This window comes from Castor canadensis, chromosome 9 (assembly GCF_047511655.1).
Source record: "Castor canadensis chromosome 9, mCasCan1.hap1v2, whole genome shotgun sequence".
In the NCBI taxonomy this organism is placed as follows: Eukaryota; Metazoa; Chordata; class Mammalia; order Rodentia; family Castoridae; genus Castor; species Castor canadensis.
The window spans coordinates 45,869,009-45,895,046 of record NC_133394.1 but is presented as its reverse complement, the minus strand read 5'-3'; the positions used below and the strand labels follow the sequence as shown (position 1 = coordinate 45,895,046).

Genomic DNA, 26,038 nt, shown 5'->3' with positions numbered 1-26,038 from the left:
CTGCTGCGTGGGATCCCCGTTTGTTTAATTGCACCGCTTAGTTTACATTTCAATGGCTCCAAGTCCCAAAGAGCTTTGTCTAAGCCAGCAGCTCCCTTAAGAAGGCAGAGAGGGAGGGGTAGAACCAAGCTCACATCTGAGAGCCAGCTGTAAGCAGAGGGCTCCCAGCAGCCCCACTTTGCCAGAGAGCCAACTGAGCCCAGCCAACTGGTATCCCTTCCTGGGCAAGCACTCCCAGGAAGTCACACGGGCATCTGGAAAATTTTTTCCAGAAATCTGGGGCTTTCCACTGTCCAGATTGTTATTTAAGAAAGATGTATCAGAATTTAACTCTGACAAAAGGCCATCAGTGCAAGAGAAGAGGAAGGAAAAGCGTGGAGTGGGGCCACCGTGACTACTTACAGCAGTGGTGGCGTTGGGCTTGGCCCCGTGCTGGAGCAGGACGTTGATGATGTGCGTGTGACCCTGCTGGGCAGCCTGGTGCAAAGGCGTGTAGCCATTCTGTGGATGATTGTGGCATTGATTTTCAGAAGGAGAGGAAAATTAGGTTAGCCTTTTTTTTTAATTTCCTAGTCTTATTTACAAGAAACCCATCAAGGATGCTTTGTTTATCTGGAGCTCAATTTTCCCAGCAGCAAATACTCCCTCACACCTTATGGTCTGCTAAACAAAGAGAAGAGCCTGGCTTATGATATTCAAGACAAACAGACTCCAAATTATAACTCTAATGATATTTTAGTCGATTAGTGTTAAACATGGAAATGGGGCTGACAGTGTGGCTCAAGAAGTAGAACACCTGCCTAGCAAGAACAAGATCCTAAGTTCAAACCCCAGTGCTGCCTATATGCCCCCCCCCAAAAAAAAAATCCACTATGGCTATTTGGAGAGGAGATCTGAAATGAGAAGGGGCACAAGAACACTGAAACAGGAAGAGAAAGTTAGATCTTAACTGAAGGCTGCAGCGGATCAGACAGACCTGCTTGTTCACAGTGACTCCCTTTACAAGAAATCTTTGGGTTAGCATTAAAGATTTTAAATGAAGGTGGATCTAAATCTTCTATTCACTTCAGTGGTCAGTGTTAGAGATAAAAGACTACCCATGTACCCTTACAGAACAAAAGACTTCAGTGGAAGCCCAGTGGCCCACCCTATAAAGCATGTCTTTAAAAACTAGGTTTCTAACATTCTGGTCTAGACTTCAGCTCATGATTCTGGGAGGAACTGCTGTGAAGGTTAGTGTGAGGCCGGCCTTTCTCAGAATTGGAGCAGGTGGTGGTGTGGTACAGGCTAGTAATATATTTGCATTCATTGAAGAAGTTGCACTGGAATTCTCTGAGGTGTGACAAAACAGTAACAGCAGTCATTTTAGAGAGCATTGATTTTGTGCTAGATACTAGACCTTAGAGTTTTAGAGTTTGTCTCTTCTTTTTTCTTTATTTTTTGAGTACTGGGGTATGAACTCAGGGCCTTGCATTTGCTAGTGAGGCATTCTACTACTTGAGCCATGCCCCCAGTCTTTCTACTTAATTTTTTAAATTTGGTCTCATGTTTATGCGTGGGCCCATCTGCACCACAATCCTCCTATTTGTTTCCTGTGTAGCTGGGAGCTGACAGGTGCCCACCACTTCACCCAGTTTCTTATTGGTTGGGATGGGGTTTCCATTACTTTTTGCCCAGACTGACCTAGAACTACAATCTTGCACTTCTAGAATAGGTTGGGATTATAAGTGTAAGCCATCATGCCCCAATTAGAGTTTGTCTTTCTTAATCTTTGCTCTCACTCTGAGATGACAGTGCTTGATGGCATTGCACACATAGTGACTGACTAAATGAGTGATGAACAAATGATTGATAAATGACTATTTTTCTCCCCATTTCAGAGATGATAAAACTGAAAACAACAGTAATTTCCCCACAATCATATTAGGATCAGATCCTGTGTAGATCATGACAACTAGTGGCTACCAGAACTACTTTTTAAATCTATTGCCTCATCCCTAATGCATTCTTTTTATCTGATTTCAGTGTGGCCTCATGATAGCACACATAACTGCTTATCCTGACAACATGAAGTGGTGTTCATACACAGAGGTGCCATGTGATTCCTTCTATAAATTCACTGTGGCCTTCCTGTCCATAGGAATGTCCATTTGTGTGAGGCTCTTTCTGAGTGTCCCTAAGTCTGGCACATACTCAGTGATGCTGTGTTGGGTGCCACACACCTGCTTTACCTCCCTACAATGCAATGAGCTCAACAACCTGGAAATGTGTCATTACAGGACAGGAACTCTGAGAAAGTTTAGTTATTGCTGGAACCCTGCTCTGAAATCAGAAGTAAGTGATATTTCTTTTCCTAAATGTCTTTCCTTTCCATTGTGTTAAAAACATTCTACCAATGAATTCAGTTTATCTCTTCAGTTACCACTCATTAGTCCATTTAATGAACATATACTGCCACCTGCTGTGTTAACAATACAGCATATAAATTAATAGCATTTACACATGCTGAATATGTTAATATAACACAAATATAGATTATCTGAAAGTATGCAAACTCTGAATTCATAATAACAAAGTGACAGTCTTGCCTTCAGTAGATCTCTATACAGAGCCATCAGTGGAAAATATCCCCTGGCTCTGATTTAATCTAAGCTTGACCTTTAGCCTCTGGTGACTCAGGACATTTACTGGGGAAGTTTGAATAGCCCAAAAACCTTTATGTGAGCAGTAGGTTGAAGCTAGGCCCCTCTGGCTGAATGCTTAAGACCCAGTTCTCAAACCAACTATTAGAAAATCCCCAAATCCTTTTGAACCTCAATTTTCTCATTTGTAAAATAGATATAGTTAAGACTGAGGAGGATCAAATAGGTTTTCATGAAATTATTTTTAGCTTATATAATTATATGAAAATCCTAGCAAACTTTTTTGTTTGTTTTGTTTCCTTATTAGAGAACTCTATAATCATTGTAATATATCTTATTTTATGATTTCCTTTTATATGCTGTAGCTTTCAACTCTTTTCATAAGTTAATTTTCTACATTTGGTTTGCCACAAGCCAATGTGACAAGATTTCATTCTAATTTTAAGCAACTAATAGTTCCACTAAACAAATTTATGTTTCTAAATCTTTTATACCAAGTTTTTGGGTAGCTGAGGAATAAAGGCAATATATATGTTGGCATTTTCAAAGCAATGAAACAATCTTTATTAACTATGGTTACAAATGAAATATCAGGAAAAAAATATAATTTCATCCCCAAAGATATTCTCCATCTAGAAAATTCTGAAGAGTTTACTAAACAATTGTCTTTTACTCTATATATCTATCTAGTCCCCTGAAGCATATGGTCCCAAATGCAATAGTAAAATCTACACGTTCAACTAAAAATAACACTAACATGTTAAAATGAGCGTTTTCGCTTAATCAAATGTCAGTTTGATGTAGCTCTAACTCCAGGGAGACCATTATTATTCTCTAGACAATGAGTGCTTGACTTCTAAATATTATAACCATTTCAACAACAAAAACCATGGTGAACATTTTCAAACCCTGCCAGTGTCTCACTGCATTTTTGCATCTGTGCATTTCAGAAGAATATTTATTTTCCAATAAGGAATGTCTTTCCTAGAGTGTAAGTATGTGAGCAGGCTCAGCAGAAATGGTGCTGAGACTTAATTGTCTGAGAATTCATATGAGAGCTTTTTAAAACAACTATCAAAGTAACATTTTATGAAAACTCAAGATTTGGTCAGAAACTAGACAGCAACTATTCTTGCTAGAGTAATATTATCAGTTTAATTCTCAAATGTCACAGTGTCATTTATAGTTTACAAATTAAGTTTGTTTTAAATTAACCTATAAATATGTTTATGTATAAAAATGATTTTGCTTCTGCTTCTCAGAAGATATAAAAAGAAATTCTGACTTATATTTCTAATTAGTAGCATCTTGAATGACGACTTTGAAAACTGTTGAATTTGCTCACACTAATTTATTTGAGCCCATTCACATAGCTGTAATTAGGAATCTCTTATATATGAACTTGAAAATGTAGCATGCAAATACTTCTTTGAACCAAAGAACTTGGAGCTGAAAAGTTATCCACTGTCAGTGGTAGTTGGAGCACACATTTCTTTTCACCTTGAACCAATCTGAGTACACCCACAATTGGAAAGGTGACCTGACCTTGCTTTGTTGAAGCCTCCCTTCAGAGCACTGGGAAAAACTGCTGGAATGAAGTCAGCTCAACATTATCCTTAAGAACTTCTAGCCGGGGCCTCACACACCATTGCCCCTCTGAGCATGACCACGTCCTATTCCCAACGTGATGGAGTTTGTTAAAAATGAAAGGCATGCAGTCTAGGCTGTCTGTCTGTATTTCTTCATGAGGGGGATAATTGCTAGGGGAAGAGGCCAAGGCTGTGACACAGGTAAAGGAAATTTGCCAGACATCAGGATAAACTAGCAGCAAACTACTGTATCCTGCAGTAAATTGTTAAGTGGATGTCAGCTACTTTTAACTTTACAGTAGAAGCAATTCTGCAGCTAATCCATATAGCAGTCAAAGGTTATTAGGATGAAAAGTTCCAAAAAATTACAAAAGCACATTGCTTCTTCAAAATCCTTATAGATGAACTAAAAAAAAAGAGAGAGGAAAAAAAGCCCACTTGTATCTATGGTAGCTAGTGAAGTGTCCAGATGGCTACATGTTTTTGCTTATAGAAAAGGAAAACGAGTATTTTACCTTGGTTTTTGCATTGACATTTGCCCCCTGCTTCAGAAGGAAGTTGACCATTTTCACATTTCCATAGTGACAGGCCACAATTAAAGGAGTGTAACCAAGCTGTAAACAATGAATAAATCACAAAAGTAGAAGTGTTACTAGTCCAGTGATTAATATCCAAGGAAGAGAGATTAGGTAGAATTTCAGTTATTGTAGGTGGGTGGAAACTGAATATAAAATTGAATCTGTACACTACAAATTAGCAGATTATATATATATATATATACACATATTATTGGATACAAATATGAATATGAGCATATTCCTGACTTCATGGAACTTTCTATCAGCAAGGGAGATCAGAATATATATGACTAATTTGAAAAGAACTAAAAGATAGGTGTAATGATATGATCTGAAAACAGAGAAGAGAGACTGACTCTGGGAGGAGGATCAGGAAGAGACGCAGGAAAGGTGTAGCTAAGGTAGACTTAAACAATGGATAAAAATAATGCCATAGAAAAAGAAACACCACTCCAAGATGAAGGGTATGGAAGTGAAGAAGCAGAGGAAGAAAACAGCAAGTCCCTCTGGATAGCCAAAGCAATAACAGAGAGGGTGAACTTAACACTGCAATATGAAGCCTTCTTATGAAAAGTCCTGTCACCACATTATCCATTTGGATTTGATTCCAGCAAGGTCAGTGAGCCACTATAAATTTGTGAATAGGTGAAGGTTTTTAATTTAGAATGGAATTTTAAGAAAGGACGACCTGGACATGGGCTGACCCAAATGAAGACTACTGAGAAGCACCTGACCTAGAACTTAAAACAATGAGAGTGGTTGGCTTTACCTTCGTATGAGCATCCTGGTCAGCCCCATGCTTGGTGAGAATATCAGCAACATTTACTTTATCTTCTTGTGCTGCAAGATGTAAGGATGTGAGTCCACTCTGCAGAGAGAATGGAAACAAAGGAGTACATTTGAAGAGGAAAATGCATTGTGCTGTCTACACTATCATGATTTTCAAAAAATCCTGAAAAATTCCTATCTTCTGCTCAGAAACTCTGTCTTTTGATATCTATGACAAACTCTTGAAGTTAACATCACTTTTTATCTAATTCTTATTCTCCAAGTTAATCAACACCTTCAGAAATTACATTTTCTATTTTCTATATTGGGTACTTATGATGTGAGTTTCCAAAATAACTCAGTAAATAAGATTCCAAACAACATTCATTTTTAAACCCACCTGTGCCTCCTGCTGAATCTATTTAGTTACTTAAATAATTCACCAACCAAATATTACTGAAGCTTTAAAACCTTAGCAGTAATCTCTATTTTCATCAATAAAATATCATACCAATGTTTTAAAATGCAATAAGCTATAAGAAGTAAGTTTAGAATAACTTTCTCCAACACCCAGAAAGTGTACTTCGTGGAGGGGGAGGAAAATTCCTTGAGATGTAAAATTATTTATATAACATCAAAAAATGGCCATTTTATGTAAAAATATTTAGCATATATAAAATCAATCAATTATTTTGTTATTTGAATATGCAATTAAAGCACAGTTATGATCAATAAAGACTGACGGTCAGAACAAGTTGGGGAAGTGGTTTATTCAGTCAGTGCCACTCTCTGGCAGCCTTGCTAATAACAAGTCACTCCCAACAAACAAAATTGAGATTTAAAGGATGTCTATAAAACCTAGATCACTAGTAAGTTTAACAAGCATTTTTGAGTCCCTTCCATATGCAAGGAAGTATTGGAAGTACTTGGATACATCTGTGAACTAAAGTGCGCACCTTTCATAGAGCTTACATTCTAGCTCACAGAATATTCATACCATATATTCCTCTCCCCCAACTATGACTCAGATACCTTCTGCTTTCATCCTCTTCTTGTACATCTTATAGCTGTATTTCAAGGTCAATGCCTGGGCTTGCTTGGAGTCAGTTGGTATCTTCTCCCAGCCCACCCCCAATTTACTCCCATTAAACTTGGCTAGCCTATGGACCATCACTTTGCAGGCCCTACGCAAGCACAGAGGCTGGGGAGGCTAGCACGCACTTCAGCATTCATGATTTCCACCATGGTGAACTCCTAGAAGTCAACCCTCAAAAAATAAAAGTTATCCCTACAGAGAGAAAATATTCTACCACTTGACAGATGCTTTATCTGAGGCCCTGGAGAGTTTTAGCTCAGCTTCAAGTTTCATAAGACATCGGAGTGAGATAGAAGACATCTTTTTGCATAAAATTGTCACTTCTAAAGTACAAAAATCTGAATATTAAAACAAAGTCAAAAATTCTTCCTCATATTGATTTCCCATCTTAAAACAACAAACATAAAAATATTTCTGTTTACAGACACAGACACAGTCTCCTTAAAAACATTACTGGTTATTATAATCATCAAATATCTCCTAGACATTTTCAATGGCATCTGAAATTTCTGTACTGTTTTCTGCTCTATTTAGAGAGTGGGTTTGGTACAATGTAAATCATAAACTAACAGCCAGTTTGAAAATCCTCTACAGTTTTTTAAGATAAATGTGTATTTCCCAGTCAAAGATGCAAATCTTCCAAATACATCAAGAAAATAGAAGGTGCCAAAGGGAGTGCTTTTTTTTAATAAATAGTAAGTTATTTCCTAAGATGCATTGCTTTTTATTTTATTATATGGGGCTTGGACAAGGAATATATTGTCTGTTCCATATTACAGTTCTTATTGAAAAATAATCATTTTTAATAATGATTATTATTGAATTAATCTCATACTCAATATCATTGATTTCAATTGGTCTCAAGTAGAAAAAGAATTTATGTCTTATTTAAAAGTAATGAGGACATTTATTATTGGTTTTGCTCCTTACTTGAGGTATTTTGATTGCATTATCTAATTAAAAAGCACAAAAGACAAGACTTTGACGGTCCTGGAGATTGAACCAAAGCCTTCTGCATGTTAGGCAAGTGCTCCACCAATGAACTACATCCCCAGCCTCCCTCTTTTATCTTTTGTTTTTTGAGATAGGGTCTCACTATGTAGCACAGGCTGACCTGGAACTTGCGCTGTTGTCCAGTCTGGCCTCAAACTCATGATCCTCCTACCTCAGCCTCCTGAGTACTGGGATTATAGGTATGTGTTCCTACACCAGTCTAAGGCTGTCCTTTTTATATACAGTTTTTATGTATTGTATTATCACTCTGCTATATGTGAACATATTTATGAAACCTTTACTCTAGTGACAAACACACATGCCTTTGTCTTTAGAATACTACCTACATATATTTCTGAAATTATATTTATATATATTTAAAATATATTTATATTTTAAAGCTAATATAATTACTTTGAAATTCAAAATTGAATATTTTTCTCCATTATTGTGTGTGAAACACAGAAATAATCATTAACTTTTTGCTGACTGCCTGCTAGAACACTCTCAAAGCAAGTAAGGTATTTAGAAAGATACAATTATAAGGAGGAGATAGTGAATTGATTCCAGATATATATCTATCACTTTTATAGATTAAAAATAATTCCATCCACAGCATTATATGATCAGTTTCATAAACTGTCTAGAATTTTAACCCTACTCAAAATTCTACTTCATGTTTTTGTGAATTTCTCTTGTTTATTTTCAAAGGAATATGTGTTTTTAGTAGATAGTAAACACTTGCATGTTGCCTTCACAGACTGATATTAAATGATATCAGTCTTATGATCAGGCTATCTCAACCAGGTAAGTGACTACTTGCATGGCTCCAGACTTTAATGATTGGCTGATATTGAATTTCACCATAAGGCTTTATTATGCTCATTCTTATTAAAAATAGTTTTGGGGAAGATAGATTCTATAATTAGTTCTGTGCTATGGTTTGAATGTGTCTCCCAAAAGTTCAAGTGTTAGAAACTTAATCCCCAAATTCATATGTTGATGGGGCCTTCTCCGAGGGAATTAGAATTAGAGGAGGTCATGAGGACACAGACCCTGTGATGGTATTGGTGGCTTTATTAGAAGAGGGAGACCCTATTTGCTGGCTTTCTCTGCCCTAGTATGTCAAGCCGTCACCATATCATGATGCAGCAGGAGACTCTCACCCGATGTCCAGCAGAGGCTGGTGCCATTCTCTAAGATGTCCCTGCTTTCAGAAACATGAGCCAATTAAACTCCTAGTCTTTACAAACGTCACAGATTCAGGTATTTTGTTATAGCAGTGGAAATGGACTAAGATGTCCATATTTTAAAACATGATCTGTGAAGACTTTTTATAAAAGCAGAGAAGCAGATAAGGGCAAAGATTCATTGAACACTTCTAAGTGATAAAAACTCAGACGAAGGCCTACAACCTGCCCAGAAATCCACCTGTGTCAGAACTCTTTCTAAAGAATGCATGGTACATAACTTATTTACAATGTTACTGTGATCACGCTACACTTGGCACTCCAAAAGCATCAATTAACTCATCAGTCAGATGTACAAAATGCAGTATTTGTACATTTGTGGAAAATCCCAAGAAGCTTAATTTTCACCAAACCCAAACCACCTGTTTCAAAAAGCAGTGAGAGATGCAAATGATGAATAAACTTCTAAACATAGGCTCCAATTTTTAGTTTCTCACACCTGGCTCCAGGTAGATGTATGTAGTAGATATCTAGACAGACATATAACTACTTTTGTATTTGAATAATTTCCTCCTTACATGCTTGACTGTTATCCAATTATAATTAATATCAAGATCCACAAAGGCCATTGTGTGGAAAGGCTGAAATTGCTAAAGGGGTTTATTGAAAACACTGATTTTCTGACCACCACCATAACCACCACTCAAGCTGGATGAAGTTAGCTCAAAAATCTATGTTTTACAGAGTTCCCCATCCCCTATTTTTCCCTCCCCATCCCTTCCTTTCTCAATCTCTCTCTCTCTCTCTCTCTCTCTCTCTCTCTCTCTCTCTCTCTCTCTCTCTCCATCTCTTGTTTTGAATTAGGACCAGCAGAATCTAGGGTAATCTGGGCTGACTGCTTGAACTACAGTGACACTAACTCTTATGAACTCTGGCATAGCCACTCTAGATGCTCACACTGCACCAAGAAGCTGAAAAGGCAGATCTATAGAAAAGTCAAGATGCAAAAATGTAGCCATCAGGTAGAGAATCTGTGAAAGTGACTTCCTTGCTTCTCCAGTTTTCTTGTCTTCACTAAAGCCTGCCTCCCTTCCTGCCCTTGACGTCTATCACACATCCATTTCCTTTGCACACATCCCTCTTTTTGTCCCACATTGGTTTTGACTGGTTTGTTTACAATCCTCAAAAACAAAAAACAACAACAACAAAAAACCTCTTGATTGAAGCCAGAGGCAAGGACAGAATACCTTGGTTGACATGTGAATATTGGCTCCCTTATCCAGAAGCAAGGTGACCATATCCGTGTGCCCCTCCTGTGAGGCCAGGTGGAGTGGGGTTACTCCTTGCTTTGTCACAATGTTAGTCTCAGCTCCATAGTTCAGGAGTGTGGATGCAATCTGCATCTGATTCTTCTTAGCAGCAATATGTAAAGGAGTATAACCATTCTAAAACAAAAACACACACAGGTAGGGAGAATAAGCTTACCAAGTACTGTAATATGTATCTCTGATGGAAATAATATAGTGTAATGAATAAAAAACGCTCACCTATCACAAGTTTCCATCCAACCACTTCCTATCTTTGCAACCAAAGTCAAAAGTTACCCCATTATACCATAAGGCAGACATTGACACAAAACCCCCAAAGTTGAAAGTCTCCTCCTTATAACATTGGTTCTCCCCTGAACAGCAACAGAAAACAAGGCTTCTCTTCTGCTACATAGTCCTTTAAGTATTGGGAAAGGGCTCCATCTCTCCCTTTAGTCTTTAGTCTTCTCTTTTCCAGACTAAACTTCCCATTCCTTCAAGTTTTCCTGATAGAAGCATCATTTCTAGATGTCTCTCTCCTAAGGATGACCTGTCCTGAGCCGGCTCTAGTTTGTCAGTATTGCTCTTGACCTATGCTACCCAACACTGAGTGCTATACTTCAGGGACTGTTTTAGTTAAACAGGATAAAATGGGACGGCTCCTATGTCCACGTTATAATACTCATGGTGTACTGCTAAGCTTCTAATTGGACTGTACTCTTCACTCATTCTACAAATGTTACTGAGTATCTAGCATAAGCCAGGCACTGTGCTAGGTGAAGGAACACAAAGGTAAACACAACAAGCTAACCATATTTAAAGGTTTGCATTCCATACAACAAAACAGGCTTGTGTTAATCCTCTATACCCTCCCTCTCCACACCCTGCTGCCTTGACAACATGAAGCTATTGGCTTTATGTGGGAATTGGTGGAGTGGACCAGAATAACTCATGCATTGCTTACAAGAGTCAAGCTGTGAACTCCATATTTAAAAGAAAAAAGAAAACAAAAAACACTGGAACAAGTTCAATCTAAAGTATTCAGTGTTTCTTTTCTTTTCTTTATCAAATCTGGTACAATATTCTATGAACACTGTGTGATAGAAATTTAAAACCGTAGCTGTGTCATTAATGATGACATGCTGAAAGGACTGGCCATTTCTTGTGAGACTACCATAAGAGGTATTTTGAGGACATACTATTTCCTTAAATCTAATTGCAATGTGTACCTAAAAATAATAATAAAAAGCAATTGAAAATTAAATGTCTTTTTTATGCCATTATCAAATCTTGATCCTCAAATGGCCCTACATTATCTGCCCTATTCCCATTTCTCAAATAAAAATAAACATCTTTCATTTTTCACAAATAATATTTGTCTTTTAGCTGCTGAAGAAAATCTAGCAGCTCTCTTTGGAAGCCTCTTCAGAGGCTGATCAGAGTGCCCTAGTTGGTAGAGAACATCGCATTTGCATCAATGATTCTATTGAATAAAAGGGTAAGTAGATTTTTGTGAACCATTTAAGTTTAGGCACCTCTTCTTTGTTACAATGTGTTTCTTCCACCCCAACTTCCTCCATTCCTTCCAACAAAGGACTGTGAAAGTTAAGTAAATTATCAGTGCATTTGTTCACAAGACTTATGTGGAAGAAGACACACACAAAGACAACACAAGAGACCATTAAAGATGGTGTTGATATGAACTATGAAAGAGGTCATGGAGGAGCCTGACCGTCTGCTAGATACTCAACCTGCACAATCTGAAGAGTCCTCTTACCCGACAGAGAGTAAAAATGTTTTGAACTAAGTAACTGAAATTTTCCTCCCATCTCTATACTCCCAATAAAGACTAAGAGAAGGTTCTGGATTTGGCAGAAAGAAGCAAAGAAGCTCTAGAGAGAAAGGGACTATGTACTGGTGGAGGGAAAATTGTAATGAATAGAAATACATATGTATATACATGTATGTATATGCACAAATTTGCATATATTTATAATACTTTATTATGTAACATGTTTATGTACAACATATGGTATTATACAAAATGTTTTATATATACTATCCCATTTTTAATATAGTATATAATTTAAACAGACACTTGAGTATATATGTATAGATAAGCAGACTGTTTTTTCACAGTGGAAGTTCACTGCTTTGAGACACCATGGTCCTGGAAGTTGAGTGTTAGCTCTCAAGTCAGTCTGCCCAAGATCAAATACTTTTAACACTTACTATTCATATGACTTTGAATAAAATTCTATTTAAATCTCACAGTCTTATTTGCAAAATGGGTATCATTCCTATTTGACTCCCACAGGATAATTATAAGACTAAATGAGATATCATAAGTGAAGTACTAAGCAAGGTTTGACATGTACGTGTCAATTCCTTTATTACTTCATTGAATAGTGATGGATACTTTCTCATCATAAGTTTTTTTCATTTTATATATGTTCTCAAAAAATGTTTACTAAATAAATAAGTAAAAGACATAATCATCACTTCATGTACTAAATGATATTCATGTATATTTTCAGTATAACCAGAGTAGGAAATACCCTGTCCATAGGCACCAGACTTAGTAGGAGCTGCTTTGGAAATGGATGCCAAATATACACCAAAAGGTCCCCAGTTTATGGGCTTAAAGGGTCCACACTACAGTTGACACAGGTGAAAAGACAAAGAAACAAGAATCTTTCAGACAACACAATGAAGAGTTTGAAGTCTGTGAGGGAATGAGAGTATAAAAAGGTACATTTAATCAAGTATTGTGTTTTATAGAGGGAGAACCTATAATGTTTTATCATGTTTCATTTCTCAAAATTCAGATATTATCTAAAACACTGAATATTGGCAATCAGATTCATTTCTATTGGCTTACACTTAATATTCACTGACTAAAATTCTTTAAAGGTTCTGTAGGAGCAACTAGTAGAAACAGAAAATAAAAGAGATGTCAATATCAAAAGCTACTATTATTAGGACTCATTAAAAAAAAAAAAGAGTTCCCAAGTGCTTTCTGATTACAGCACCATGGTCCCTCTGTCAGTCCTTCACTGTGGTCCTCACCTTGGCAGTGGCAAGCGGGGAGGCGCCCTTCTCCAGTAGCAGCAGCGCCACCTTCTGGTTGTCATAATGAGCAGCGACATGGAGCGGGGTCAGGCCATTCTGAAAGGTTGTGTTTAAGTTTCAGCATTAATGCATTAGTGTTAGCTGCCCCGAAGCTACCAGGATGCATGGATACTGATGTCGACTAAGTCTGGGTTAATTAATTAATATAGTCAATAGAAAGTTATCAAAATAATTAAATACATCATAATTATCATATTAGAAATGCAACTAAAATTGAAAATGATTGAGCAATTAGCAAAGGATAGCTTGATGGTCACAAATAAATGTCTAAAATGCTATGGAGGACATACTGCATTGACATGGAAAGGACTCTTAACACAGAGAAGTTGTGGTCCCTGTGGTGACAAGAACACACATTTGAGGTCCAGGTTAGAATGTTTTCTGAATTGGTGTGTGCATGAAAGATCCTCAACAGATACCTCCACCAGGTCTACTGGGCATAGTCTCATCAGCTGTGTTCATATCTGAAGAGTAATAAAATATCTTTACAGCTCCCCAGGCCTATTGACATGACTGAGTTATAAGACTAAAATACACTATGAAATGCATTTATTTACCTTCCCTGCTGAGTCCGCAGCAGCACGACGTTGCAAGAGAAGTTTTGCCACATCCAGGCTTCCATACTTGGCTGCTACATGCAGGGGAGTAAAACCTTTCTGAAAATGTGAAGAAGAAACATAAAATTTATTTTCCTAACTCCTAACGAAATCTTTGTGAACATATTAAGTAAACTTTGCTGATTCTCCATATGGGAAAAACACTGGTAGCATGAAATTTGTTAGTCATAAACAAGGAAAATTAACTTTCAAAGTGGGCTTGATAGAGTGAACAAAAGAAATTTGAAGTGGTTAGAGACTGAAATTTGACTTTATAGGTTTGGGATTTATATATCCACTACTGCCAGTAAACTGGCTCTGATCAGTGAGAATCAGAGAAAAAAAAAACCTGGCATTTTTCTTGCCTCTGAATTAATAGGTTGTGACAATATCTGCCTCCTCTTTTTTACAATTCTTTTTATAACACCTTAATTCCAATTTTTTCATTTAAATTTTGGGGTATTTTGGGAGATGTGGTTTAAAAAGAAGAAGAATTATTTGTGATTCAGTTGACATATTTTCTGCAAAAATAGCAAGACAAATGATCCACAGAACAAAAGCACTCATTATTAAAAAGTTCCTCCCATCCTGACTTTTGTCCCCTTTTCCAGAAAGCCCACACTGTCTAAAAGACTAATTCCTCTTTTAAAAAACATTCTACTTTGGGCATTCTGCTGGGCTAATTGATCCCAGACTTTTCAACACACTAAAGCTTTAAAGTGCTTTTCAAAGACAACTGTCCTACATATGTTTATATGTACATCAATGTCTTGTGTGCCTACCCAATAGTCACACTTTGTAATTAGCAGTGTGTTGTAAATACAGACATGGCCCTGGACTAGGATCTCTAGGATGGCACAGTTCCTACACTGATCTCAAATCCATCCTCTTGGCCAGACTCCTTGACCACATGTTCTTCTGGCACTTCAGTGGGAGTGGGAGAAGTCTACACTAACCAGAGCCTGGAAAACAGCAAATATGCCTGTGCTAGGTGCTCTGAAGTGCAACTTATACCTTGGATCTCTTAAGCCCCCATCACACACACTGAATATCCCTTGAGAACTTGATACTGTGATACTCTCACAGTGTCACCAATTACTTTTAATTAAAATGACATTCTCCTTTCTGCTTTTTTTTTAAACATTTGGTACTAATAAGTTCTTGGAAGAAAGTGAGTCTTCTGACTTTTTCCAAGTGTGGGACAAATGTAGGAAGTATTTCTTCCTTCTGGCACTAGTCCATGTGAATCCACATTTGCTGTTCAGGCTCTTTTCCTTGTTCTCCATACACACAGTGATGGGATGACGCTCCTCAGGATGAAGCCAAATTCTTTGAGGCAAACCACATGGGGAGGAAGAAAGAAATAAGCTCTTTGTCCTTACAGCCCTGCTGGAGCAGTGATCTGACCCCTCTATAAAATTGGCAACTCTCCTTAGACAAAAGCATATAGAATCTTCACTGTTGAATGACAGAGTTGGGTTGGAAAGCATCTCTTGAGTCACACAGTCCGTTCTTTCCATGTGAATCCCTTCAGGATTTCAGCTCCCTCTGATATTTATAAACACTTAAGTAGCTTTAACGATGGTGAGTCACCTACCAGTTCACTGTTAAACTGCTCTGTGTAATAGTTGCTCTTACACTACTATGGCTTTAGCTATCTTTTAAATCTTAAACATCTTTGAAAGACAAGGGACTATTCTCTTTTTCTTTTTTTATATATCTTAATTTTATCTATTTATTATACCTTCATCTGCTAAGACAATCACCAAGTTTTTCTTGGACGATTATTATTATTATCATATGTTTGTTGTTTATTTTCTAAATTTCTGATTTTTTCTTTCTAAAGAATTTTAAAATCCTTTCAATATTTTCAGATGTTAGAATTAGAATAATTCATCAATTCAAAACATTTCTTTACAGTCATGAGCAACCAGTTAAGCCTAAGAGTAGCCTTTGGCTCCCACTTTTGAAACAACGAGGCCACATCACTGCCTGAATTCACATTTGGAAACTTCCTTCTCCCCAGAAAAAGTATTAGTTTCTACTTATTGTGAGAAAATTAAAATGGTCTTTTTACTCATCAGAGTCTCTTTTGTACTTGTGGAAATCATTTTTCCTTGTAACAAATTCACCTGCTATGGACATCTACCTGCCTCCTTTTCCTGTTCTTCTACACTAGGTCAATTTATTTTGCTCCAGTTAGCTCACTGAATGTGTCTGTGTTTTATCCCAAGTCCCCTCCAAATAGTGATTTCAAATACAACATGCAAAGAAGAGAAAAGTTACCCTGCCCTATCAAGAAACCTCAAGCACAGGTAAAATTCAGGCTGGTGTATTTTCTTTGTTTGATGTCAGTAACAACTCACAAAGTGTGATTCTCCAGCCCCATTCTGGTTAGACACTAAATATCCAAGCAGAAGTGTGCTTGGTAAAGATTGGAGAACAGAAAGGGAATGGGACACCAATTAGGGAATGGCTGACACTAGGGTGGGGAAGATACAAAATTAAGTAAAACCAGCATCTACACAGTACCACAACCCAACAATTGCAGTACTGTCAATCTAATATGGTATTTCTTCCTTGTTAGTGATTTGCAAATCTTATCTCTTTCTCTTGAGATTACATTACAGATTTGATAGTGTAAAGGGAAGAAAATTAGATCGTACTTTAAGGAGATCATCTTAGTCCTAGGTACCTTTTCTAGAAACTGACATTGATTACGAGAATAGAATGCAACACTCTTTTTTGAAGACATTAGGTAAAGTTTTACAAGCCCCTTGATCATTTAGACAATGAATGTAAAATATTCAGAGAAAGAAGCAAGTCAGATGCCTATGGAGCCCTCCCCTCTCCAGCACCCTCCACAGCAGCGCACAGGAGCCATCCTCTTGGTCCACACTATCCTGAAGTCATTCTCCTCACCTTGGTAGCTAAGGAGTGAGCTGCTCCTGCTTCCAAGAGGACTGACGCCACGTCTACCTGGCCTTCTCGGGCAGAGATGTGCAGAGGAGTGTACCCATTCGTAGTGGCTGCATCTGGATGAGCCATATGTTGTAGAAGCAGCTGGACAATTTCTGTCTTACCCAAGCGGGAGGCAATATGCAAAGGTGTCTGCTCCTCCTATAACTCAAGTCAAGTAAAAAGTTAGTGCCAGAAAGACACTTTACTCACAACGTGTTTCACGACTCTCTAGGAACCTCTTCCCCAAAGGAAATTGGTACTACTCTTAACTGTGGCTTAATTTGTATTTCACTACAAAGGTGACCTGTTTGGTTGCAAACACTCCCTTTTTTGGGCAGTACTGGGTTTTGAACTCAGATCATGCTTGCTAGGCAGCAAACTTAGCATTTGAGCCAGTTCCCCAGATCTCTTTTGCTTTTGTTATTTTTCAGATAGGGTTTCATGTTTTTGCCTAAGGCCAGCCTCAGACCACAGTTCTTTTACAACTATGCCTCCACATAGCTAAGATGACAGGCCTGTGCCACCATACCAGTTTATTTATTGAGATGGGACCTTAACTTTTTTTTCCATTCTGGCCTCAAACTGTGATCCTCCTGATCATCTCCCAAGTAGGTGGGATTACTGGCATGACCCACAATGCCTGGCCCTAGCTTTTTAAATAGTACATACTGTCTTAAATTTGGTCATCATTTTCTGGACACCACAAAATATTACTCAAGTCATTAAAGCGTCAGCCCTCACTTATGTTTAAATGTAAACATGCTTAAACTCATGGTTTTGAAGATGAAAGAAGAGAAAAGTCCAGCAGTCTTAAGACCTAGATCCTCCTCCAAGAACTTTTACTAAGAGACGGGATTTATTTTGGGAACAGTATCAAGAGAAAGATATCGAAAGAAGCTGTAAAAGTTTGTTCTTGCTCCACTTGGTAAGCCAAGGATACAAATGCTGGTCATTTTCTTCAAGGAGAAACCATGGATAAAGAAGATATTGTAATCTGGTTGTAAAAGATGCTGTTCCAAGAAATGGGACATTTGGGTCTGGGACTTACATTCAGGACTTCAAAGATGAAATGGAGCTCTGGCAAGAAGCAAATGGAATGAACCGTTTGCCAAGCGTTTTTAGTTTAAAAACAGAAAGAGGACATAGCTGGGTATAAGGAATAGGAAGGACATGTTTGAGGAGGCCCATGAAATCACCTGACTCTAATGTGTAGTCAGGAATAATGTTTTCTCGGTTAAGAGAACCAAGCCAAACAACTGTCTGTAATAAAAATAAAATTGAGTATTACGTTAGTGATGAAAAAGGGAATATCTTTATAATCTGCCCAAGGGCAAGACATAATAAAAGGAGAATGAAAAGTTGGGCCAGCTTCCAGGACTAAGAATGAACAGAGAAAATATAACAGATCTGTCTAAATAAATGCAGTACCTTAAATTTATAGGCAAGAAAAAAGAAGCTATAAGAAGAGATGAAATAGCATTGCATGAATATCAGGGTGGTGAGAAGTAAATAATAAATAATAATAATAATACAATAATTTTAGAGTTTTATAAAATTTAGAATTTTAAATTTCCTTCTAAGGGACCTGAACAGGAGGTATAAAGTGTATTAGATCACTTTTCAAGATGAAGAGACTAAGAGGAATTTAATGAGCTCTCCAGAACTTGAATTCAAGCACTGCACTGCGTTCTAAGAAGATATTCTTTTGCTATTATGTTCTACAGAAATGGACACCATAAGATGGCCACAAAGAAAACTAACAGAAGAGGACTCCCAATAGGGATGGAGAGAATGAACACTTATTGAAATAAATGGTTAGCAAAACTAAAGACAGCCACCAAAAAGCTATAGGGAAGATTGTAGTTGGTTTCCTTTCTCAGACCTTTTCCCTGCAAAACCTGATAGGGTGGGGATGGAAGGCAACACTACAGTGTGTTTTTCACTGGGTGGGTTGGGGAACAGTTGGGGCTATGATGGCCTTTCCATCCATCGCTAGCAAGTGGCAGTCCTTGACTGGTGCCAACTACTGGTAACTGATTAAATGATCAGCTGTCGCTACTTAGTTCTCAGACCCCAGAGTATTAAGGCATGTGTGTGTGTGTGTGTGTGTGTGTGTGTGTGTGTGTGTGTGTGTGCGTGTGTGTGTGAGTTATTATATAGTCTGTCTTGATCACTTTTTTCAACTTCTGGTACAGTTCTATCTGAAAGTGGGAAAGGAAAAAAGATCACATAAATTTTGCTAAGAAAATCCTGCAACCTACAACCAGGGATATAAAGACCTTTTCAGGTCTGGGCAATTATTTCTCCGTTTAAATCACAAAAGTTGAATTTCTGCCTCAAGCTAAAGTGAACATGAAGCCACAGCAAAGAATTGGGACAGTGCAGGAGACTTGTGGGAAGAGGTGGGAGTGAAGGGAAAAGCCCGATCCGCTAGATTTCTTTCAAATATGAGAGGCAACAATTCCTTCATTGTAAAGCATCTCTTACAATGAGGCTGTGAGGCAGCCTGGCTAAGAAGCAGGTGAGCTCTGCTTTACCTCTGCAGCCTACCATTTTCTTTGCTCCAAGGCAACCAAAATTAGGGACCCTTGCTGAGCCCCAATTCTTTTCAAGAAGAATCAGAAATAATAATAGCTGGGACAAGATTAAAAAATTTGATGCAATTTCTGCCATTAGTTACTAGCTCACAAGGCTCCTAGGAACCACGTCTACTAGCAGCTAGTTAAAGTTTTTAGTGAACTAACCTATTAAGCCTAGGGATGCTATGATTATGCAAACCTTAAGGCAAAGGTTACGTCCCGTAATTGTGCCAACAGAACAACCTCAGAGCAAGAGAATACCCAGGTGGGCACACACTCTCAGTTACATCCACTGAAGATAGGAAGGACCTTCCTGAGAGGAGGGCCTGGGGAAAACACATTGGCTGAGCAAAGGATTAATGCCAGTGGCTCAGCTTTCCAGTCTGTCTAGTAAAATATGTCCTACATCATTAATTATTGCCCAGCTGTGCAAACCTTTTTTCTTTTTTTGTGGTGCTGGGGATCAAACCCAGGACTTTGCACATGCAAGGCAGGTGCTGTCACTGAGTTACATCCCTGGCCCTTGCTTGCACTTTTCAAATTTTAAATATTATTGTGATTATATGGCTTTTCTTTGGTTACTTATTGGAAGTAAGCAAAAACATGATTAACTCTTGATTACATAACCATGAGGTATCACTTCAAAACCAGATTGAGAAGAACTGCATACCATCCTAAGATCTTAACCTTGAGTGTGATGTAGTAACTGGGCATAATTTTTGAGTATCTCCTCTCTAGATGGGGGGTGAGTTCTAAAGCAATGGAAGTAGGTTTAAAAAGGCAGTCTTCAGAACTGTGTGCATGCGTGTGCTCGCTCTAGGAAAACAAGAAGTCAAACGGAGCAGATATGTGTTCCTTTTTCTGCCCAATACCTCCTCACCCTCTCCTCTGAGAATAACTCTCCCTCCTGCAGGGGAAGAGAAGCTCATACTCCATGTGGCTCTAGCCGGGATGCCAATCATCTCGCCCCCCACCTCATAAAAGAGTCACATAAAAAGGCATAGGTCCGGGCTTAATCCTATAACTTGGTCGTATTCATCTGCTCAGGGAGGGAATGCAACAAATTAGAAATCAGAGATTTGCTTGGATGAGAGGTAGAAGGGCTCTCTTTACATTAGAAATGGAAGGTAATAAGATTAAGTAGATGACAGCTCACTGACTTCTCTTGTATCACAAGAGTCATGCTTTATGATGAAGGAATTACTGCCTCTCAGCAGACAGAGTAAGAAGAAAGACTGAGGACCACAGGAAAAATCTTTTCCTAACTCTGTGGCCACAAACAAACCACTACAATTTTTAATTCTAGGCCTCTGAACCATCCTCCAACACAGGACTGCTCTGTGTATCAAATAAGGTAACTGATTTTTTTAAAACACTTTATGAGTTACAGAGCATTGCACAAATGTTAGCAAAATCACAGAGTTCCAAGGAAACATTAAATGAGTAAATAAAAGTCAAATCTCATGGCTGCAAGTGCACTTTAAATTACATTCAGTGTAAAGGAAAACCCTTTTTTCCTGCTGTTCAGAGACTAATCCCCAGGCCAGAAGCACTAGCACAGCTGTGAGTTTGCTAGAAACGCAGATCTGACCTCCATCTGCAAATAACAAGGCACCAGGTGATTTTTTACACACATTGACCCTTGGGAGCTCTGTTCTGCAAGGTATGGGGTTTCTTTCTTGTTCATAATAGAAGGATGCTCTACAAAAGTGACTTTTGGTGAATCTTAGGTTAAGCGGCACAGCTGAAAAAAACATTAATCTGTAAACTAGGAGGAATAAATAATTAAGGGCTGTTTCTTTATGTAGAACACAAGACTCAATGTATTTGCAAAAGACAAGTAAAAAAGTAAAATTGATTGGCATTTGCATGTTAAATGAATATTAGTGAGTGTTACAATATTTCAAAGGAAAGAGTCTGTAGTCAGTTGTGGTTTTGTGTAAAGTGTTTCAGATAGTATCTAAACAAGGCTGCAATAATCTAAAATCATTGCAGCTAGATAATAATAGGTTAAAACAATGTAGAAAAAATGGCATATATACATGGAATGAGTACACTTCTGTCTTAAAATACAATTAAAAGTTGACAGAAAAATACTGAGGGGGTTTATTTTAAGAAATAGAAACAGAAAACTCATTTATTATTAAATGTGGATTGCAAAAAAATTTACCAGGAGCATTACCACAGTTTCTGTTTAAAAAAAATAGTGACCTTCATAATACTCAAAGTGCATTGGTTGACCATAGAAATATTTTTAAAGTAGTGAAATGGCAGGTAACCTTAAAGGGAAACAAGAAAAATGTCAGGGCATGGGAAGGAGACTGTTGAATAATGAGAGCTCTAAATACATTAAATATATTGAAAATTATATTCCTGTGATGATTACTAAAGAGTATAACACTACTTGTACAATGGGAAGAAAAGCAGATCAGAACTAATACAAGGAAAGCCATGTATCACTGAATTCTGCATGTGAAGATCCATGGAACTCACTATAAGAAAATGTCTAATCCATTCGCGGAGTCAGAGAATGTTAAGAAAGGCTGGAAAGGAATGTTGAGGTTTCTGAGTCCAAAGCTCATATTTTAATGATAAAGACACAGAAGTGAAGTGACTTGCCTAAAATCACTCATATGCCAGTGAATTTTATGCTCCAGCCAGACACTTTCATTCTAATATAAGTTTCACTAATGGAGCCTGGTGGTGTGACTCAAGCTGACGTGAGTTCTAGCTGAAATTGGGCTCGTAAAGTATTGGAGAAGGAAAGTGTTTAAATGCCCACGAGAATCCCAGGATACTAGTGCAAAAGTTAACGGAACAGCATGGAGAGGAAATAGAAAATACAGTACCTTAGCAGACATGACTGGTACATTTCAGGTAAAAAAAAAAGGTGGGAAAGAAACTGGGAAATGAAGTTTTTAAATAAGAAGCAGGAAAAATAAACCTGTGATAGAATTAGACATGACTAGAACAGAACGTGTCTGATGAAGTGCCCAGATTCTTTCCATTTTGGAATGGCGGAAATGCAGAAAGTCAAAATAAATAATCAGAGCCAAAAAAAAAGTAGACCTCATCACAAAAAAGAGGAAAGCAAAACAGGTAAAGGGAAAACATGAAAACTTTGAGGAAAATTTGTTTTAAGTAACTTGTACAGAATGACTATGAAAATTGGATTGGCTTTTATCAATGTAACACAGGCAAGATTATTTAATTTATGAAAATAAAGAAATACATTGTGAAAACTGATTTCCTAGGTTAAAATATATTAAAATCTAAATCAGTGATGTATTTCCTAGATACTAAATTGTACATATTTTCAAATGCTTCTGTAATTGGGGCACATTTTTCATTGTTTACACTCACTCTTTGGCTTTTTCCCAAGAAACCATTATTGAACTAATGCTTTCAGTTATACACCATGGCATTTCCAAATCAGGGAATTACAGAATAACAGCCTCTCTTAAAGATGGGACTCACAATGCAACATAAGAGAACCGTGGAGCACCAGCACCTACCCTGGCTCTAGCATCCACAAGGGCACCATTTCGCAGGAGGCATCGAACCACTTCCACCTGCCCTGCCCGGGCTGCCATGTGCAATGCGGTCTCCCCACGCTGCCAGGAAACAAAAATCATCCAATCATACATAAAGCCACTGCTGTGGATAGGAAAGAATTCAGATGTCCCTCTTTGTGAATTTCAGCAATGTATCCAAGAATTTTAGAAATCTATAAAAAGCCATAATTGTTTAGTTTGGGAAAATAATTGTTTTTGTATCTTCTCCATCTTTATGGGGATAAAGCTTATATTTATTTTAATTTTTTTTCCATCCGTGACAAACTAGTGAACTTACCAAAACATCCAGGATACCGCGTTGTGGAATTCCACAATCAATCCAGCATAACTTACATTGCTTTTGGTGATGAAGTTGTCTTTCATCTTACAAACCTAAAATCTGTCATTGATTCTATTTCAATGAGAAACTCCAAATGCTGAAGATCAAGTCCGCACATTGCAAAAAATTGCATCATTGGAACCATACACAAATGCTTTCCTTCCAAAATTCAAACTTTATTTCTGAAGCAAACTACTATTTTGCACCTGATTTGTCTTTGTGTTATGAGACTAGAGGCTATGAGACTAGAGGCACCCTATTTAGGTTAGTGAGCATATTTGATTATAGACAGCGATTTGAGAGAGTTACTGAAAGATCAGTAAAGGAGCTGTTAACAGTGTCATTTGTTGAGATCAGTGGCACTGAGCATCACAACAGTCCTCAGGTATCTTGGCTCTGCACCAAGGTCTGACATGGGCTAGATGTGAGAGAATTTTCTCATTGGGAAGCCTCTTATTACAGAAGAGGGCAGGGTTTCACTCATTCATTCAAATAACTTTGCAGTTAGAACATGAGATTGAAATAAGGATTATTAGAGATTGACTCATCACAACTATCCTAGAACATAAAACTACTTTTCGCCAGTAAAGAAAACTATTCCAAATGAACTAAAGTGACTGTAAGTTTGGTTGTGGTAATTGAGTATTTCTGACAAGTTCCTGGGAATAGTCTTTGCACAACAGATCCTTAAATCTAGAAGCTTTGGGGTAAACTTTACTGTGGCATGCAGCTCACAGTTCACTTTCCTGGCTATCCAGAGACCCATTCCTTTCGAAGTTATAAGAAATTCATGTCAAATAATTTGGTTGTGGAAGCATTAAATTGAATGTCTACTCTAATTTTCTCTTCTTTTTGATGACTCACTTATCCTTTAGTGGCCTTATTTTCTAATGGCAATTTCTGACTTTTGTAAAGTAGATGTATTTGGAATATGTTGTTTTCTCAAATGACACATTAATGGAGTAGCAGTATTTGCCTTCAGACTTGAGATGTATGGCAAGAGTCTTCCTCTTTGCACAACCATGATTTCTAACCTATTTTCTGTATCACTTAAAACCAGTCTCTAAATGCATGAGGCTGAGATTATCTAACTACTTAAAAAAGAAAGGACAACTCAAAACTTGATTTCTAAGTCTGATAAAAAGTTACCAGTTTTACTAATTTGAGTAGAAATAAAGGCAAGAGTGAATTTATTTATAAGAGGTTAAATCAGAGGCCCCAGGAGTTCCTTCTCAGTAGTGAATTTACATGTTTATTTAACAAGCCAAACTTTATCAATGAGGAGTTTTAAAAATCTAAAAATGTTTCCAATACTGGTCTTAACATTTTGAAAATCTTTATTTTTGTGGTTTTTACACATTTGAAATTGGTGAGGTAGATATAAGCCTAAATTAAAACATTCAACTTTATAACCAAAGAAAAGTTACATACGCATACACACATAGTCTCTTTACCTTATAACAATGGATTTATTTAATTCTCATTTATGACTCTGGGGCAATTGACATCTATTGTAAATTACCTACCTTTTTATATTTACATTACTTTTGCTTACACATAAGTATAAATAAGAAAATTAAGGGCATTGTATATTGTTTTACTCAGTAACTTCCATTTCTTGAGTGTTAGACATGCTACCGCCACAGCCTTACTTCCTGCTTAACTAACTTTAAGGGTTGGGAAAAATCTTTAAACATAAAGTGTGAACTTTACCATGAAGAGAAACTGTAATACTCTGCATAGTACTTTCTGCAAACCTACAGATATTTTCTTTTCTACTCCCATGGTTATCAATGAATACTTTGGATTATGGGTGTATTGTAACTGGCAGGTCAGTTCTCCAGGTTTCGAAGTGCTATTATAAGCTTTCTGGAAAAGGAAGTTTTTTGTGGGAAAATATTTGCACATGATTGAATATTGGTACACTTCACGCTTGGGGTGAATTTTCAGACAAAAACAAGACCAGCAAAAGAATGGGTATGCTCATGTCCAAAGCAGGTGCTAAAATGTCATGCCCCTCTTCTCAGTTGTTCAGATGACTCTGCAGACAGCTACATTGACTTCCACTTTGGCCGCATCAAATTGGAAAGCAGAAAGCAAAACAGACAACATTGCATTCAAAAAATGCAACATGATTTCAGGCAACACACAAAGGCGCCAAGGTCGGGGTGCTTTGGGGTCAGTAAATGACCAACTCTGTCACAGCAAGCAGGCACTCAGTGTCCACACAGCTTCTTAATCAACTTGCAAAGAGTTTCAGATCCAGTAGCTATATGAGAATATACCTCAGTTCACAGGCATTCCACTGCTACAGACAATTAAATTCTTCTGAATGTAGGATTGCCATGTTTAGTAAATAAAAATACAGATAGTCAGTTAAATTTTAATTCCAGACTAACAATGAGTAATTATTTTAACATGTCTCATGGGACCTACTTATATTATAAATTCATTATTTATCTGAAATTGAAATTTAACTAGTCCTGTCTTGTATTTTATCTGGCAATTCTATCTATGAGCATCTGCTCCCTGAAGGTCATTATCTTCCAAAAATAAAAATGAACAGACACAAAAATAACCAGGAATCATGTTGAGAAGAGGAATAGATTGGCAGGTGCTTCTCTACTATTTGTTTTGAGTGGGATGAGGGAAACAGAATGTCATGGACAAAGGAACAGATAAAACGAAATGAAGAACTTGAGAATGCAAAACC

At 37.5% G+C, this 26,038-nt stretch overlaps 1 protein-coding gene across 4 annotated transcripts in view; it reads right to left on the bottom strand.

Moving 5' to 3' along the window:
- Ank2 (ankyrin 2) overlaps positions 1-26,038 on the bottom strand; it is a 230,842-nt gene that overhangs the window by 90,740 nt on the left and 114,064 nt on the right. For 2 of the 4 annotated variants that reach the window (XM_074041570.1, XM_074041571.1), the window contains 8 exons: positions 22,947-23,045; positions 16,814-17,011; positions 13,853-13,951; positions 13,233-13,331; positions 10,104-10,301; positions 5,579-5,677; positions 4,747-4,845; positions 403-501 (listed from right to left, as the gene is read on the bottom strand). In XM_074041570.1, coding sequence (XP_073897671.1) covers positions 403-501; positions 4,747-4,845; positions 5,579-5,677; positions 10,104-10,301; positions 13,233-13,331; positions 13,853-13,951; positions 16,814-17,011; positions 22,947-23,045 — 990 coding nt within the window. The remainder of the gene's footprint in view (positions 1-402; positions 502-4,746; positions 4,846-5,578; positions 5,678-10,103; positions 10,302-13,232; positions 13,332-13,852; positions 13,952-16,813; positions 17,012-22,946; positions 23,046-26,038) is intronic. The other 2 variants (XM_074041573.1, XM_074041574.1) reach the window with 1 other exon arrangement.